The sequence below is a fragment of the Phaeodactylum tricornutum genome, chromosome 26, assembly GCF_000150955.2.
Source record: "Phaeodactylum tricornutum CCAP 1055/1 chromosome 26, whole genome shotgun sequence".
NCBI lineage: Eukaryota > Bacillariophyta > Bacillariophyceae > Surirellales > Neidiaceae > Phaeodactylum > Phaeodactylum tricornutum.
This window is the reverse complement of record NC_011694.1, coordinates 148,171-161,479: the sequence shown is the minus strand read 5'-3', so window position 1 is coordinate 161,479 and position 13,309 is coordinate 148,171. Positions and strand designations below refer to the sequence as shown.

Genomic DNA, 13,309 nt, shown 5'->3' with positions numbered 1-13,309 from the left:
CCTAGATGAAAGTTGTCAACAGATACTGTTGGCACCATCCGAACTCGATGGTTTGGCGATCACATAGGTGATCCAATCATCTCGACAAAAACTATGTCAATGGTTCGATAGCCAGTACATTGGCTACGGGGTTTCTACGTTTGTACATTCTGTTTCCAACACAAAAGGTTTCATTTTGGAATCTATATTTTAGTCTCACAATCTCAATCTAAAACCTACCAATTAAAACAATCGGAGCCTCTACAAGGCTTTCCCTGTCACGGTATCCTATCTAATGACATGTCTTGTGGACATACAACGTACAAGGATGGAGATCCAAGTGTGATTGGAGACAAGACACGAGATAGAAACGTGGAGTTTATGTTGGCCTTATTGAACAACACCACATATTCGCGGCACAATCAAGGATGTGCCATAGTGGGAATTCCGGGCACAGGAAACACAAGTATTTGATAAGGAACAGTCCCACGAGTCAAAAGAAGCAAGTAGCAGGCATGATTTGTTATTCACTGAGTGACTCTGTGTGGGATTTATATTTAGAGGAAACATATCTATGTGGGGTAAGGTTATTTGATACATGGTAAGAGGTCCTTCATCTGGATGAAGAGACCTTTTCTCAAGGATCAGATGTAGAATAATCTTCCCTCATTGTTTTAGAAAGTCATTGATCCAAATATTGCATTAGCATAGGTCCTTGTATCCGCTGTCTAATCCGTGGGGAGCGTCGTAAGCGAGTTGAGTTTTACAGTCCCTAGGCTCGCTTAGGTGTATCACAGGTCGTTTGTAATAACGCCCAACTGCTTCGTTTACCAGACTTTGTCGACACAGCGTTTTCCTGTCCTACGTACGTACATTGGTTGTACTGCGTAACATTCCCCCAACTTCTACTCTTTCGTCGTATTCTACAAATACACTCATAAGCAGGTAGAATTATATCATACAAACATAGGGAATGTAGCCAATGTACTGGCTATCAAACCATTGACATCGTTTTCGTCGAGACAATTTGATCACCTAAGTGATTCCCAAACTATCAAGTTTGGATGGTGTCAGCAGTATCTGTTGACAGCTTTCATCTAGGGAAACTGTATGGTAATCAGGAATATTTTGCTCCTAGCATATCAGGTCCGAATTGTCTTATATGCCTTGTGCAGCGGAAACCAAAGTTGTGTATGTTGCAAATGTTTGGATGCAGAAAGCAAATATTTGGTTTCCTATGAGACGCTTTGTATTTTCCTCCGGCATACCACACACTGGCAAAGAACCCAATGAGAACAGTTGTCTGGCCACTGCGTCTGTCCTACAACAGAGCCAGGAAAGAGGAAATGGCAACAATGCCAAGATCTAGAGCTAGTGAATCCTAGATTGATGTTCCAACAAACAATGCTAAAACTAAGCAATTTTATCTACAAAGTAGAATCAAATTGCAGCATTGTGTGGCTATAATTGATCACTTGAATGCACAGTCAAGCAAAGCTGCTCAATTATGTTCTTAGAAACTCGAAAACTTGGTCTATTGTGATGTTGCTCCAACCTCAAAGGAACTTGTTACAATATCAGGAAGGATCATCTGGTATATGCTTGGACAACACTTTTATTGTGTCAACTGCTTGAGCATGAGAAACTCTTGTATTGCTATAAGTAAATCCTCTCATTGGGAATGTTATGTAATAAGAAATGCTTTCTTGGATACTAGCTCACTTACAAATCTTGAAGTTCTTGTCAATGTCAATTATCTCCTGGCTTCTGAAGACAGCACAAGGTGATCAAGACTTGTCTGGCTTCTGACAAAGAGATACAAACTAACGAAACTGGTTTTCACACAATTGCTGTTAAGATTTATAAACTCTAAACTAAAGAGCTAATCTGTTCACTTTCCATTTGGCCCCACAATCTACCAAGCACCATTGTTGTCTGTTTCACTATTCTCCACGGTGTTATACACGGCACCGTGGGCACATTCATCATAGTTACCATGCTCCTTAGCATGGCAATGATAAAGTCCCGAAACAGTCACATCATGTTTCTGAATACTCAGCTGGGATTGCGCCTGTCCAAAACCATCCGTGTTGGGATTTGTGGCCAAACACACAAGATTAGTTTCGACAGGCTCGCCTTGGGTGCCACAACCCAAGTAGTGCGCGCCATTGCGTGAACTGGTACTCAAAACTGTCATTCCAGTTGACACTTCTTGTTATATACATGATGTATCATGGAACAAACAAATGCTTTGTAAGTATGTAAGGAAAATGAAGTCACCACATGGTCTGATCACCCATTTAGCAATCCATGTTAATGTATTCTTCACTCTATTTTTGTAGTCAGGGTTGTTGTATCATAGTTTTAAGGTAGTCTATTCTAAGAGTGGGGAGGGTCTTCAAACCATTGCACTGTTTCCAACACCATTTTATTTTCCAGGGAAAGTATCTATGATCTTTTTAGTTGGGATCTTTCTCCAGCTGATCAGATTCATCAAAAAGTATTGCCTTTTATGGTATGCAACTTCTTGCTGCCATCTAATTCCTCCTGTCTAGCAAAGTGGCAAACATCACTGAGGATTTGCTAGTTGATGGGAGATATACCAACTCATGAGATCAAGAACAATGGTTTTACCATGCTTGCATCTTGCTAGGATGGTACTTCATGCAAATGTTTGCGGTAGAGGTAATCAGCTTGTCCTGTCCATGCATATCATAAACTTGGGAAATCCAAAGAAATCTTGGTTGAGGATACTGTCAAGCCTGCTCCAATCCAGTAATGTGACATAACCCATGGATGGACAGGGAACCACTGCTGCTCTAACTGTGTTTTATGGAGGGGAACAGAAAACCATAGCAATGTTGAAAAAGTTGTAATAATCCACCAACAACTCAAGCCTACCTACTAGTGAATGCACACAAGCCAGCAAAATTGTCTCCAGCTCACTTGTTATACATTTGCGGGAACAATGCTATCTACAAAAATATTTGGTGACAATTGACAAATCACTACATCATCCTGAAAAATTGTAGGCCAAATGGAGTCTTGGAAGCCCATGACTCAGCAATGGATGCCTCTGATGAAAATGCGTCGGCCTTTCATTGATTCTTGACTGTGAGATTCGTAGAAGATTCACGACCCCGCGTACAAAACGAGGTCTGGATCCAATCGAAAAAGAGCGAGGAAATTGCAGCGTCGTCTTCGTTACGAAGCCTCGTGTACGAATCCTGTACTGGATGAGTTTCGAAAATACGGACAAGAACCAAAACACGGAAGATATTTTGCATTCTCGGTTACATAATTTCTTTGCCGTAGTTGACTGTGAATACCACTGCTCCTACTGCTTCTTCTTCTGTAGCGGACCCACTTTCAAAGTGTCCAACAGTCCTCACATTTCACGTCGCTGTCGATAACGCTCTAGCCTCTCTGTCCGATCGGTACATTTCCTTCCTCTTGCATCAGTACGATGAAGTACGGTGAACACCTAAAAGCGAACATTGCTCCGGAATACGGTGAGGAAAACTACCTGCATTATGAACGACTCGATCAGATCATTACGCAGCTGACGGAGACTAAGCCTTCGCGGTAAGTTACCATTCAAAGGCTGGAACGGTAGGAGGACACCGTGCGAGCTGCCAGCGAACGACTTTCGGAAAGTAGGGTCCGGAAGGAGGCGTGCTGATATCAACCCGATAGCAAGTCTCACCCACACACTTGTCTCAAATACATCTCTTCATCGCTGCCTTTGACACATTTACCAGTGCCGTGGAAACCTCCCGCGTGGTATCAATGACTGCTCCACCGCAAACGAACGCACAAGGGTTGGATACATCCAAGATAAACATTACGGAAGAAGATTTTCTCAAGCTCCTCGAATCGGACATGCAGAAGGTGGAAGTATTTACGTTGTCGCAAGTGACAGATCTTCGCCATAAGATTCTCGGAACCGAGGCTTTGTTGAAGCAGACGGACGGGAAGGGTGATCCGACCTGGGATCCAATCGTGCTGGAAGAGAACGCGGACGAAATCGCGGAAGACTTTTTGCGGTTGGAAAAATATGTCAACATCAATTTCATGGGCTTTCACAAGATTCTCAAGAAACACGATAAGCGCTTGCCCAATCTTGCCTGCAAGGAGTTCTACGTCAACCGTTTGCACGCCCAGGCCTGGGTCCGGGGTGATTACAGTGATGTTGTCGTGCGTCTTTCCAATATTTACGCCGCCCTGCGCAACGACAATCAAGCCGAGGAAAACCAAGACGCTTCGCAAAGCTTTTTGCGATCCACCACAAAATACTGGGTCAAAACGGAAGACGTTTCGAGAGTCAAGTACGCAATTCTGAGACATTTGCCCGTATTCTTACAAAAAACTAGTACGGGTGAGTCGGATTCGCAATTTACCAACTCGGTCTATTTGGACAACGACCAACTCGAACTGTATCACGGTCGTCTGGACAAGACTCCAGGTGCGATTGCCTTGCGTTTGCGTTGGTACGGACCGGGTGACCCTAAGTTGGTCTTTTTCGAACGAAAGACTCACAATGAAACCTGGACCGGAGACGTTTCGGTGAAGGAGCGCTTCACGGTAAGTTTTTCTTTGGCTGGTAGGATTACCGGAGACACTTGGCACGAGTACTATTGTACTCATTCTATCTATTTGTTATAGGTCGACGAGTCCGAGGTCCAACAGGTGTTAACCAACACTTACCCAATTGCGGAAAAAAAGCAAGCTATGCTTGAATCGGGCACGTCCCAAAAGGAAGCCGACGAGTGGGAAACCCTAGTCCGTGAAATCACCCAGGTCATTGTTTCCAAACAACTTGTGCCTACCATGCGTACACAGTGCATGCGGACCGCCTTTCAGATTCCTTTCGATGCAACAGTTCGTGTCAGTTTGGATACCAACTTATGTATGATATCGGAGCGTGGCTACGAGTTGGAGGATATGAAGGTCTGGCATCGTGATTCTTCATGGGTATTGGAACCAAACGAAATTCATCGTTTCCCGCACGCTGTTCTGGAAATCAAACTCGAACTCGGTGGTGGTAGTCTCACGCCGCCAAAGTGGGTAACGGACCTGCAAAATTCGGGATTTTTGTACGAGTGCCATAAGTACTCCAAGTTCGTTCACGGCTGCGCTGTCCTTCTTCCGGAAGACGTGCGTGCCGTCCCGTACTGGATCGACGATGTATCGCTTCGCCAATCCATTGTGGATAGTCAAGCTCAACGCATTTTGGCAGACGCCACTGTTGGTGTCGGGCCTGGTGCCAACCAAGTGTACAATCATTTGCTGCCGTTTGGAACAACTGTCAACGATCGATCACTAACCGCTGTGGGACGCACGAACGCCGACCGCAACGCCTCCAAAGGGTTGGTGGGTGATAAGGCACCCCTATTAGGTGCCATTACCACGGGAGCAAATTTCTATGCTGACGAGGATGGCGACGACTATGGAGAAGACGAGGAGGACATTTCGTGCTGGCCCTTTCCCTTTTGCTCTCGGCAGAATTACGTTCTGGATGGCCCATTGGCGCCCACTTCAATTCAAAAGATTGAACCCAAAGTCTTCTTTGCCAACGAACGTACATTCCTACATTGGCTGCATCACGGTGTTATTTTGTCAACCATCGCTTCGGGAATTCTATCCTTTTCGCATGAAACTGGTGCCGGCTGGGGCCAATGGTACGCCTTGGCTCTGCTGCCAATTTCGCTCAGTTTTTGCGTGTACGCCGTCCACATCTTTCTGTGGCGAGCGGATCGTATCAAAACACGCATTCCAGGACGTTGGGATGATCCCTGGGGTCCGCTCATGCTGGGATCAACGGTGGCTATAGTTCTTTTCTGCAACTTCATTGTGAAACTGGTGGCCATTTCGAAAATGGACCTAATGTAATTGGGGAGACGTAGAAGAGGAGACAACTCCGGAATGATGTACGACCATAAGCAATTAAAGTTAGTATGTGCGACTAAAATTGAGAGGCAATTTCATAGATAAATGTTGTTACACAATATGTTGGTTTGCCGAGGTAGAAAATAGCACCGAGGGCTTTGAATCGAAGGAATAGAGTGGCGTAGTAGAGAATTTCTTCCAGTCGGACAAGCCCGGATCCTCCAAACTCTCTTCCTCGCCACGAAAATAAATTGCCTGTTTAATACGGCTATGCCTTCCGATACAAGGTGGAGAGTGTCAAAATATAGTGCTGTGTATTGAGAAAATTCGCGGATCCCTTCATGCAGCTTGATGAGGCACGTGGACAATGTGTTCGCTTCCTTGCATAATCAGGTTTTCCACGTCATCGACGTAGATGAAGCGCTCATTCCCTTCTTCCTGCCCTAATTCCAGCATCAAATTGGTAATGTCGTCTGTGGTCAAACAATCGTCCGCTCCTATGTTGTGAAAAAATCGGCAGAGTTCGTTTCGCGAGATTTTGCCGTCGCAGTTGGTGTCCGCGGCTACGAGAATTTCCTTAACGAATCGGCTGAACAAGGTCTGTCCAAAACTATTGCAAAAAAGGATGAATGGCAGAAAAGGGCAGGAGAGTGAGTTCGCTGCTCAATCGTCTGATACATGTTTTGTTTTTTGGATATTCGGAGTGCTTGCTTACTTTTTCTGTCGGTACTCATTGAGAATGGACCGCATCTTGAGGCGTGCTGGACTGAGTTCATTATCTTTGGGCAAGTTCCGTTCGTAAAACACGGTCCGCGCGGTCGTTTCGTGTGGGAAAGAAAAGTCTTGTACGGTAGAAAGGGTGCGCGTCGAAGACGCGCCCCCCACCATCAGGGAAGAACGTACGGTGAGACTCGTAACGGCACACCGGAGTCCAGAAGTGGACAAGAGGAGTCGAGTAGAAAACATTCGGAAAGAAAGGAAGCAAAAGAAAATGATACAATGATCGCTGTGTACGGTTTTTTTCACAGTAGGTGGAGTAGCAACTTTAGGGAGGAGCGAGAGTGGGAGCAGCAAAAATGAGGAGAAAGATACCGAAGGTTTCGGAGATCCAAACGAGAATCGATGGCCGGTCGTGCCCGTTGAGCCGGGGTAGAGTAAAAAATTGTCGGATTCCTTTGATTGATGTCTTCGTCGAATGAAATTGTGAGGAAGGGTGTCAATAGTCGTGTCAGAACACCTGGATTGTAACCAATCAGCGAGCTACAAAGTGACGTTGACGAATGCGTATCTATCGTAGAACAAAACGATCGTTTCCTATTATTGGGATCCTTCACAACGGCGTATATTTATGATGTCTTGCAGCGCAATGGGGGATCCAAAAGAATGAAAGGAATGTCCCTGTCAAAAAGAACATGAACACCGGTGTGGAGGTAAGTACCGCTAGTCTCTTCGAATAGGCCAGACTTTGCTACGTAGCCGCAACGGAGGCTTTGTGACAATATGTACGGTGTCCCTATCGAGATGAAGAGATCTAGTTATGGATGCATCCCGTTCCGTGAGTTGGCGCAATCCTAGCAACCTACGAGGCATCTCTTGAAAAGTAGTATGGACAGGTCACTCTAGCAGATAGAAAGTCGCAATGCGGGCAGATACTCAGTTTTTGTCTGAAAGGGCTTGTTGTGGAATGGGATCTCGGAATGATTTTGAGTTTGTAGCGTTGGAAGCGTTGACAAGTGAAAATGATAGTGTCGGATAGCGATAACACTTCAGAGAGAAGTGTCTCCACGCAATGCTTTTCTTGTCATGATTGTCGATCCGTTCGGGACGGGATATCCCTCTCGACGGGCTGCTTACTTCCAGTCGAAACCAGGCGATTGTGATGCCTCTCCAAAAATACTACCTACTTTTCTTGAAGTCACGTTAAGGAACGGGTTTAGGGAACAAATCCATACCCTTCTTGATGTCATCCTTTATCTCATTCTCCACCTTGTTTCATTCTTCCATCCTTTTGACGGTGACTTGCTGGTGTTATTGCCGAAACAGCTCTCCAGTACAGCTGCATCATGCCAGAGTTCTTTGCCGACAACGTTCCGGAGACTATTCCGTACAAGGGTCCAACGTCGAAAGATCCTTTTTCCTTTCGTCACTACAACCCTGACGAGAGTATCCTTGGCAAGCCCATGAAGGAATGGTTGCGTTTCAGTGTATGCTTTTGGCATACGCTCGTGGGTGGCGGCGGGCAGGATCCTTTCGGAGCAAAAACTTTGCGACGACCTTGGGAAGACGGCATCGACGATGCCCTGGAGCTGGCCAAAAGGAGCATCGACGTGGCGTTCGAGATCTTTACCATTCTTGGAGTCGAGTACTACACCTTTCACGATTTCGACGTGGCGCCGGAAATGGCCACGCTCAAGGAATCGCAAAAAGCACTCGAGGATGTTGGCGACTACCTACTGAAAAAACAAAACGAGTCGGGTGTCCGGCTTTTGTGGGCGACACAGAATCTCTTTGCTCATCCGCGTTATATGCATGGTGCCCTGACGAATCCGGATGTACACGTCTTCTGCTACGCCGCGGCGCAAATTCAGAATATTATGGACTTGAACGCCAAACTCGGCGGGGCCAACCACGTCTTTTGGGGCGGCCGCGAAGGCTACCAAACCCTCTTGAATACGGACGTCAAACAAGAGTGCGATCACGCAGCCGCCATGTTTCGCATGGCCATTGATTACAAAGCCCGCAAAAACTACACGGCCCAGTTCTTGCTCGAACCCAAACCGCGGGAGCCCACCAAGCATCAGTACGATTACGACGCCCAAACAACTATGGCGTTCTTGCACGAATACGGGTTACAGGATCAATTTCTGCTGAATATTGAACCGAATCACACGACATTGGCAGGACACGCTCCCGAACACGACGTGGTCGTGGCCAGTGCCTACAACATGCTCGGTAGCATTGATTCCAATACCGGTGATACCCTGGTCGGCTGGGATACCGACCAATTTCCAATGAATTTGCAAGACACGACGGCCATTATGAGTGTCGTCCTGAAACAGGGAGGTTTCCAAAAGGGGGGATTGAATTTTGATTGCAAGGTGCGACGTGAAAGTGTGGATCCGGAAGATATCATTCTCGGTCACGTGGCGGCCATGGATTGCTACGCTCTAGGTCTACGCAAGGCTGCCGCAATGCAGCAAGCCGGCGAGCTTGATAGTATGCTCCAGGCTCGCTACGCTTCCTGGCAAACGGGAAGTCTGGGTAGAAAAATAAGCAATGGTCAGGCCACCTTGGAAGAATGCGCCGAGTACGCCAAAGAGAAGGGAGAGCCGGTTTTACAGTCCGGGAAACAGGAAATGTTTGAAATGGTTCGCAATCGTTATCTATATCCCGGCAATTAGACAAAGGACGGAGTTCATCCATTCGAAAGCACTACCGTATAAAACTCAATAGCCAGAATAATGTTGTTTTTGACTTGCTACTTTGTGGTAAAAATGAGCGGCGTATCGCCGAAGTATTTCGGCATTGATCTGTTCGTCATCTCTCTTTGCATCCACATGGAATAACAAATCATCCATCCAGGTGGTAGCGCGTTCGGCAATGCGTTGGGCTTCCTCGCTATGCTCCAAAACCCATCGGGTTTGGTCCTCCAGATCCGACAAATCATCCCGGATCGGTACGTAGTGTATCCAGGGTTGCAGAAGTTCCTCCATTAACCAAGAAGTTCGAGTAGGGCGGGGCATAATGACAACGGATTTTGAGTACATTGCCCATTTTAAGCCAGAGGAAACATCGTTACCTTCCAACATGACGAGCGCCTTGTACCGTAGTAAATCTTGGAGCCGACGGCGGCCAGCGGCAAGCAAGACACCACGAACGGTATCCGGGAAGAGCCCTCGTGTGGTAGTCAGTTTGGCTTCAACTACGGTTGAATTGGCGTGTTCGTATACGAGTTGACAACGAGGTATCGCTAGACAACGTTCCAGGTCGTCCGTTATACTGAGCAGCACTCGCTGATCGCCGGTAAAGCCATTCGGACCGCCCCAGAAAATGGCCTTCTCCAATTTCTCTTCCCATGGAACGTCCAGATAAGAAACGTCGTAAACTTGCCTGTAGTGACGTTTCACATTCAGTTTCCATAAAATCGCTGACGGCGGTTTGGATGGATGGGCACGGCGATTCCCTTGAAAACATTGGCTCGACGTGGCGGAAAGTTGCAACTTGGTGTGATCTAACGCACGTCGAAATTTTTTCAGATGCGGGACGTATGCCATATGTCGGGGTGTTTCAGAGTCGCCCAACTGAAACAAGAACGGGGGTGGAGTAGAGCTGTCCGCGTAGGACAACGATGTGGCTGTATCCTCGCTCCACCCTAAGCGTTCTATTGCTGGAACGAAAGAAGCCAGAATGTCTTGGCAGTAAACTTGGTGGCGAAGTTCGACTCGAACACTACCCGTCGCGCAATCACGCACGGTCGGCAAGCTTCCGTAAAAGACGTACCTGCCTCGGACGGTCGAGTTCACTTCGAGCGTCGTAGTGTTCGTATGATACAAGCGAATCTTTCCTTTCTTTGGAATTCTTCTATATCCGAAGCCGTCTCGATCCAGGCGGCACGGCGGATCGTACCAATCAGACATGTACAACTGGACTCTTTCGGCCACAGACGGAAAGCGGCGACTCCGTTGGATACTGTTTGACTGCTGTGTCGCCGTCACATTTTGCATCGGAATACCGTTGGATTCATCCGTATGGAAGGACGTAGCGAGCAACATGGATTGGGCGAGGTACTGTAAATCGCTCGCGTTGCTGATATTGGCAAAAGTGATTTCTCGATCGGGCGTATTCCAGACTTGCAATGCGGTCAAAGCAACCAGCCAAAGGGGAAGTCGCAACCAATTGACGAGTTTTCGGGTAGTGGACGATCGTCGAAAGCTGCGTACCCCACTCGATCGCGGCGAGTGCTCATTTATGGCAAGTGTCGGTGATTCTGGGCTGGACATGCAGGTGTTGGTGATGAGAATGAGCGACGGCATGGGGTCTATTTTTTCCCCTGGATTTCAGGTGCTCGCTGCTCCCGTGGGAAGTCTTCAAGAATCAGTGGCAGCCGCTGCAAGACAAAGGATACCTTGTCTCAAAGAAAATGACAGAAGCTATGTGTCATGGTTCTTGCGGCAAGCTTGTAAATTGGTGACCTTCGCAACACTCACTCACAGTCAAAGAATAGAAAGAAGGAAATCAGGCAGTTTGGCAGATCGAACGAAAATGTTAATGTTCAGACCGATTTTGTAGTCCTCGAAGTCCGTTCGAAGGCGATGCCGGCGGCTGATTCAAACGACATAAACGAATAGAGAAATAGCCTGTTTGGTATGTCGGATACCCGTCCAACATTTCTCCAATTAACACAATGTGATTAACTACTGATTCCAAAACATCCAATCCATTGGTTAGACTATGTAGCAGCTGGTATTTCCTTCAACAGAAAGCAAGGAAACCACTTATATATCAATTTACTTTTGAGAATGTCTCATACTTTGGAATCGGTCTCAAAATGTGACTTGCTGCTAGGAATTTACATTTAAAATATGAACATGTGATATTTAAAAAACCCTAAGATTGCAAGAGCATCGGCATGCGTGGATAGGACCTACTACGGTACGGCACTCATAGATGGGTTCATCTACATGCAGAAAGATATTGTGAGCCTTGAAATTAGCGTTCGCTGTCAATTACATGTTGTTGATCTCCTTCGGCGCTCCATTTTAAATTCCATACCTCACAGGCGTTAGGAAATTCCCTGGTCTGGAAAGCCAGCGATGGTCGTGTCTTCTTTTTTGTTTATTGTTGGCAAGTTTGTGCACCCGATCAATAAGTAGCGTGTGGACCGCAGGCGGCAGGTCGAAAGGAGTTGCCGAATACAGTACAAAATGCTTTGCTTTTTCGCCAGTTCTGTGAAATTGCGGAATTAAGTGCTAGCTGTATTTTGGGAGAATTTTCCGGGTTCGGTAGGAAACCACCTGCTTCACCCCATGATATTTATTGAAAGGAGGAACCAAACTCTGTTGGCTCAGCAAATTGGTAATCGAAACAAAGCCAATTCCAAGGCGTCGTCATAAAGCAAGCGGAATCCACACTTTCGTGTAAACACTCCGAGTGTCAACTGTTCATTGTTGGATCGGTTTGCAATCGTACAATCATACTTCTACCACGAATTCCAAAGGGCAATATGAAAGAGAGTTCGTTTCGAAACAGAAAGGGATTGCGTTCAATTTGTCTATAGATCCGTGATACTACTGCGACACGAAGTTGGTCACCTATCGACCGAACGGTAATAAACATAGGAGACCCTACAAAGTTCCTGTGTGAACTGAAGGAAGCGACCAAGTCGCGGTTTTCACCCATCGGGCTTTTCGTGACATAATTGAGTAGGGAGCATACCTCTTCCGGGGATCCGACATATCCTGTACATGACTTCTCCGTGTCTTTCTGATCTACCAAGCTGTCTATACCCCATTCGTCCGCCGAAATTGCGGTTCAAGATTCCGAGGGAGTGAATCAACAACATTTGTAATACATATTTTTAGGATGGTGTCCACAATTTATTTAAGAGACAAACGAACTTTCTTTTGCGAAGTTCAAAACCGATGTTGGCTTCATTCTTTAGATGGATGCCCCGTGGGACCGAGAAGCCTGAACTGTTCCAGAAATCGGTATCTTTAATTAAAGAGCTTGGCATCGCACTTAGGAAATTTCTCGTGATGTTCGCGACTTCAATTAATTTGTGGGAGACTCTTTTATAGCTTCTACCCTATAAGTAAATGTGAGGGGCTCCGAAATCATCGGTTATGGATAGACAACGCATTAAACTCTAGTTAACATTATCTGGGAAGGGAGCCAATTTCACAAAGTGCCCATAAATGGGGAAACTAGCTGATTCAGATAAATTAAAAGGTATTTCGAGTCATACATCAATCTTGCGTGCAAATGACCTTCCTTATATCCATGTTTCAAGGCATAAAGGTCGAATTTCATTGCCCTTCCAGAAGGCGCGAGTGGACTTATCCTTCGAGACTACACAAAAACCGAAAACTGGTTTCGCAGAAATTGAGATGGTAGGACGACCTTTCGAGCGACATCAGGAGCATAAAAGAAACTTCGTTGCTCAGCCCGTCGTGTATGAAGGGAGACTCCGTTAAAGAACGTAACCAACAAAAACGAGATTGGAAACCCAGTCGCTTGATCGAGAACACCAGGACAAATAACAGCATTCCCTAGCAAGACCACTGTCCCTGCTTATGGACCATCGCCTTTGAAAACAGTTCACAAGGAGGCATCTTATTTGACTTCAGTCAAGGCGTCGCATTACGGAAGAGCAGTATTGAAAAGCAAGACTCTTAGACTGATTCTTCTTCTGTGAACCTTACGCCAGCGATAGTCCTTGCAC

At 46.3% G+C, this 13,309-nt stretch overlaps 3 protein-coding genes across 3 annotated transcripts; 2 read left to right on the top strand and 1 right to left on the bottom strand.

Moving 5' to 3' along the window:
• Positions 1 to 3,254: 3,254 nt before the first annotated feature.
• PHATRDRAFT_50019 (predicted protein) lies at positions 3,255 to 6,928 on the top strand. Its single transcript, XM_002184867.1, has 4 exons — positions 3,255 to 3,564; positions 3,741 to 4,563; positions 4,645 to 6,477; positions 6,584 to 6,928. The coding sequence occupies exons 1-3, from the start codon at positions 3,446 to 3,448 to the stop codon at positions 5,869 to 5,871; spliced, it is 2,169 nt and encodes a 722-aa protein (XP_002184903.1). The 5' UTR covers positions 3,255 to 3,445; the 3' UTR covers positions 5,872 to 6,477; positions 6,584 to 6,928.
• Positions 6,908 to 9,341, top strand: PHATRDRAFT_30786 (xylose isomerase). The gene has a single exon (XM_002184866.1). It carries the CDS (start codon positions 7,932 to 7,934, stop codon positions 9,267 to 9,269), a length of 1,338 nt encoding a protein of 445 aa, XP_002184902.1. The 5' UTR covers positions 6,908 to 7,931; the 3' UTR covers positions 9,270 to 9,341.
• PHATRDRAFT_50016 (predicted protein) lies at positions 9,320 to 11,094 on the bottom strand (the record flags this gene model as incomplete). The annotated part of the gene is made up of 1 exon (XM_002184797.1): positions 9,320 to 11,094. A coding segment is annotated over exon 1 (1,581 nt), but the record flags the coding sequence as incomplete, so codon positions are not given.
• Positions 11,095 to 13,309: the final 2,215 nt, after the last annotated feature.

What these genes read in the sequence shown, in the direction of transcription:
- PHATRDRAFT_50019 (XM_002184867.1), top strand. Translation starts at nt 3,446, where the DNA reads ATGAAGTACGGTGAACACCTAAAAGCGAACATTGCTCCGGAATACGGT. An exon ending in ACGGAGACTAAGCCTTCGCG is followed by an intron (nt 3,565 to 3,740) that starts GTAAGTTACCAT and finishes CACATTTACCAG; the next exon opens with TGCCGTGGAAACCTCCCGCG. An exon ending in CGGTGAAGGAGCGCTTCACG is followed by an intron (nt 4,564 to 4,644) that starts GTAAGTTTTTCT and finishes TATTTGTTATAG; the next exon opens with GTCGACGAGTCCGAGGTCCA.
- PHATRDRAFT_30786 (XM_002184866.1), top strand. Translation starts at nt 7,932, where the DNA reads ATGCCAGAGTTCTTTGCCGACAACGTTCCGGAGACTATTCCGTACAAG.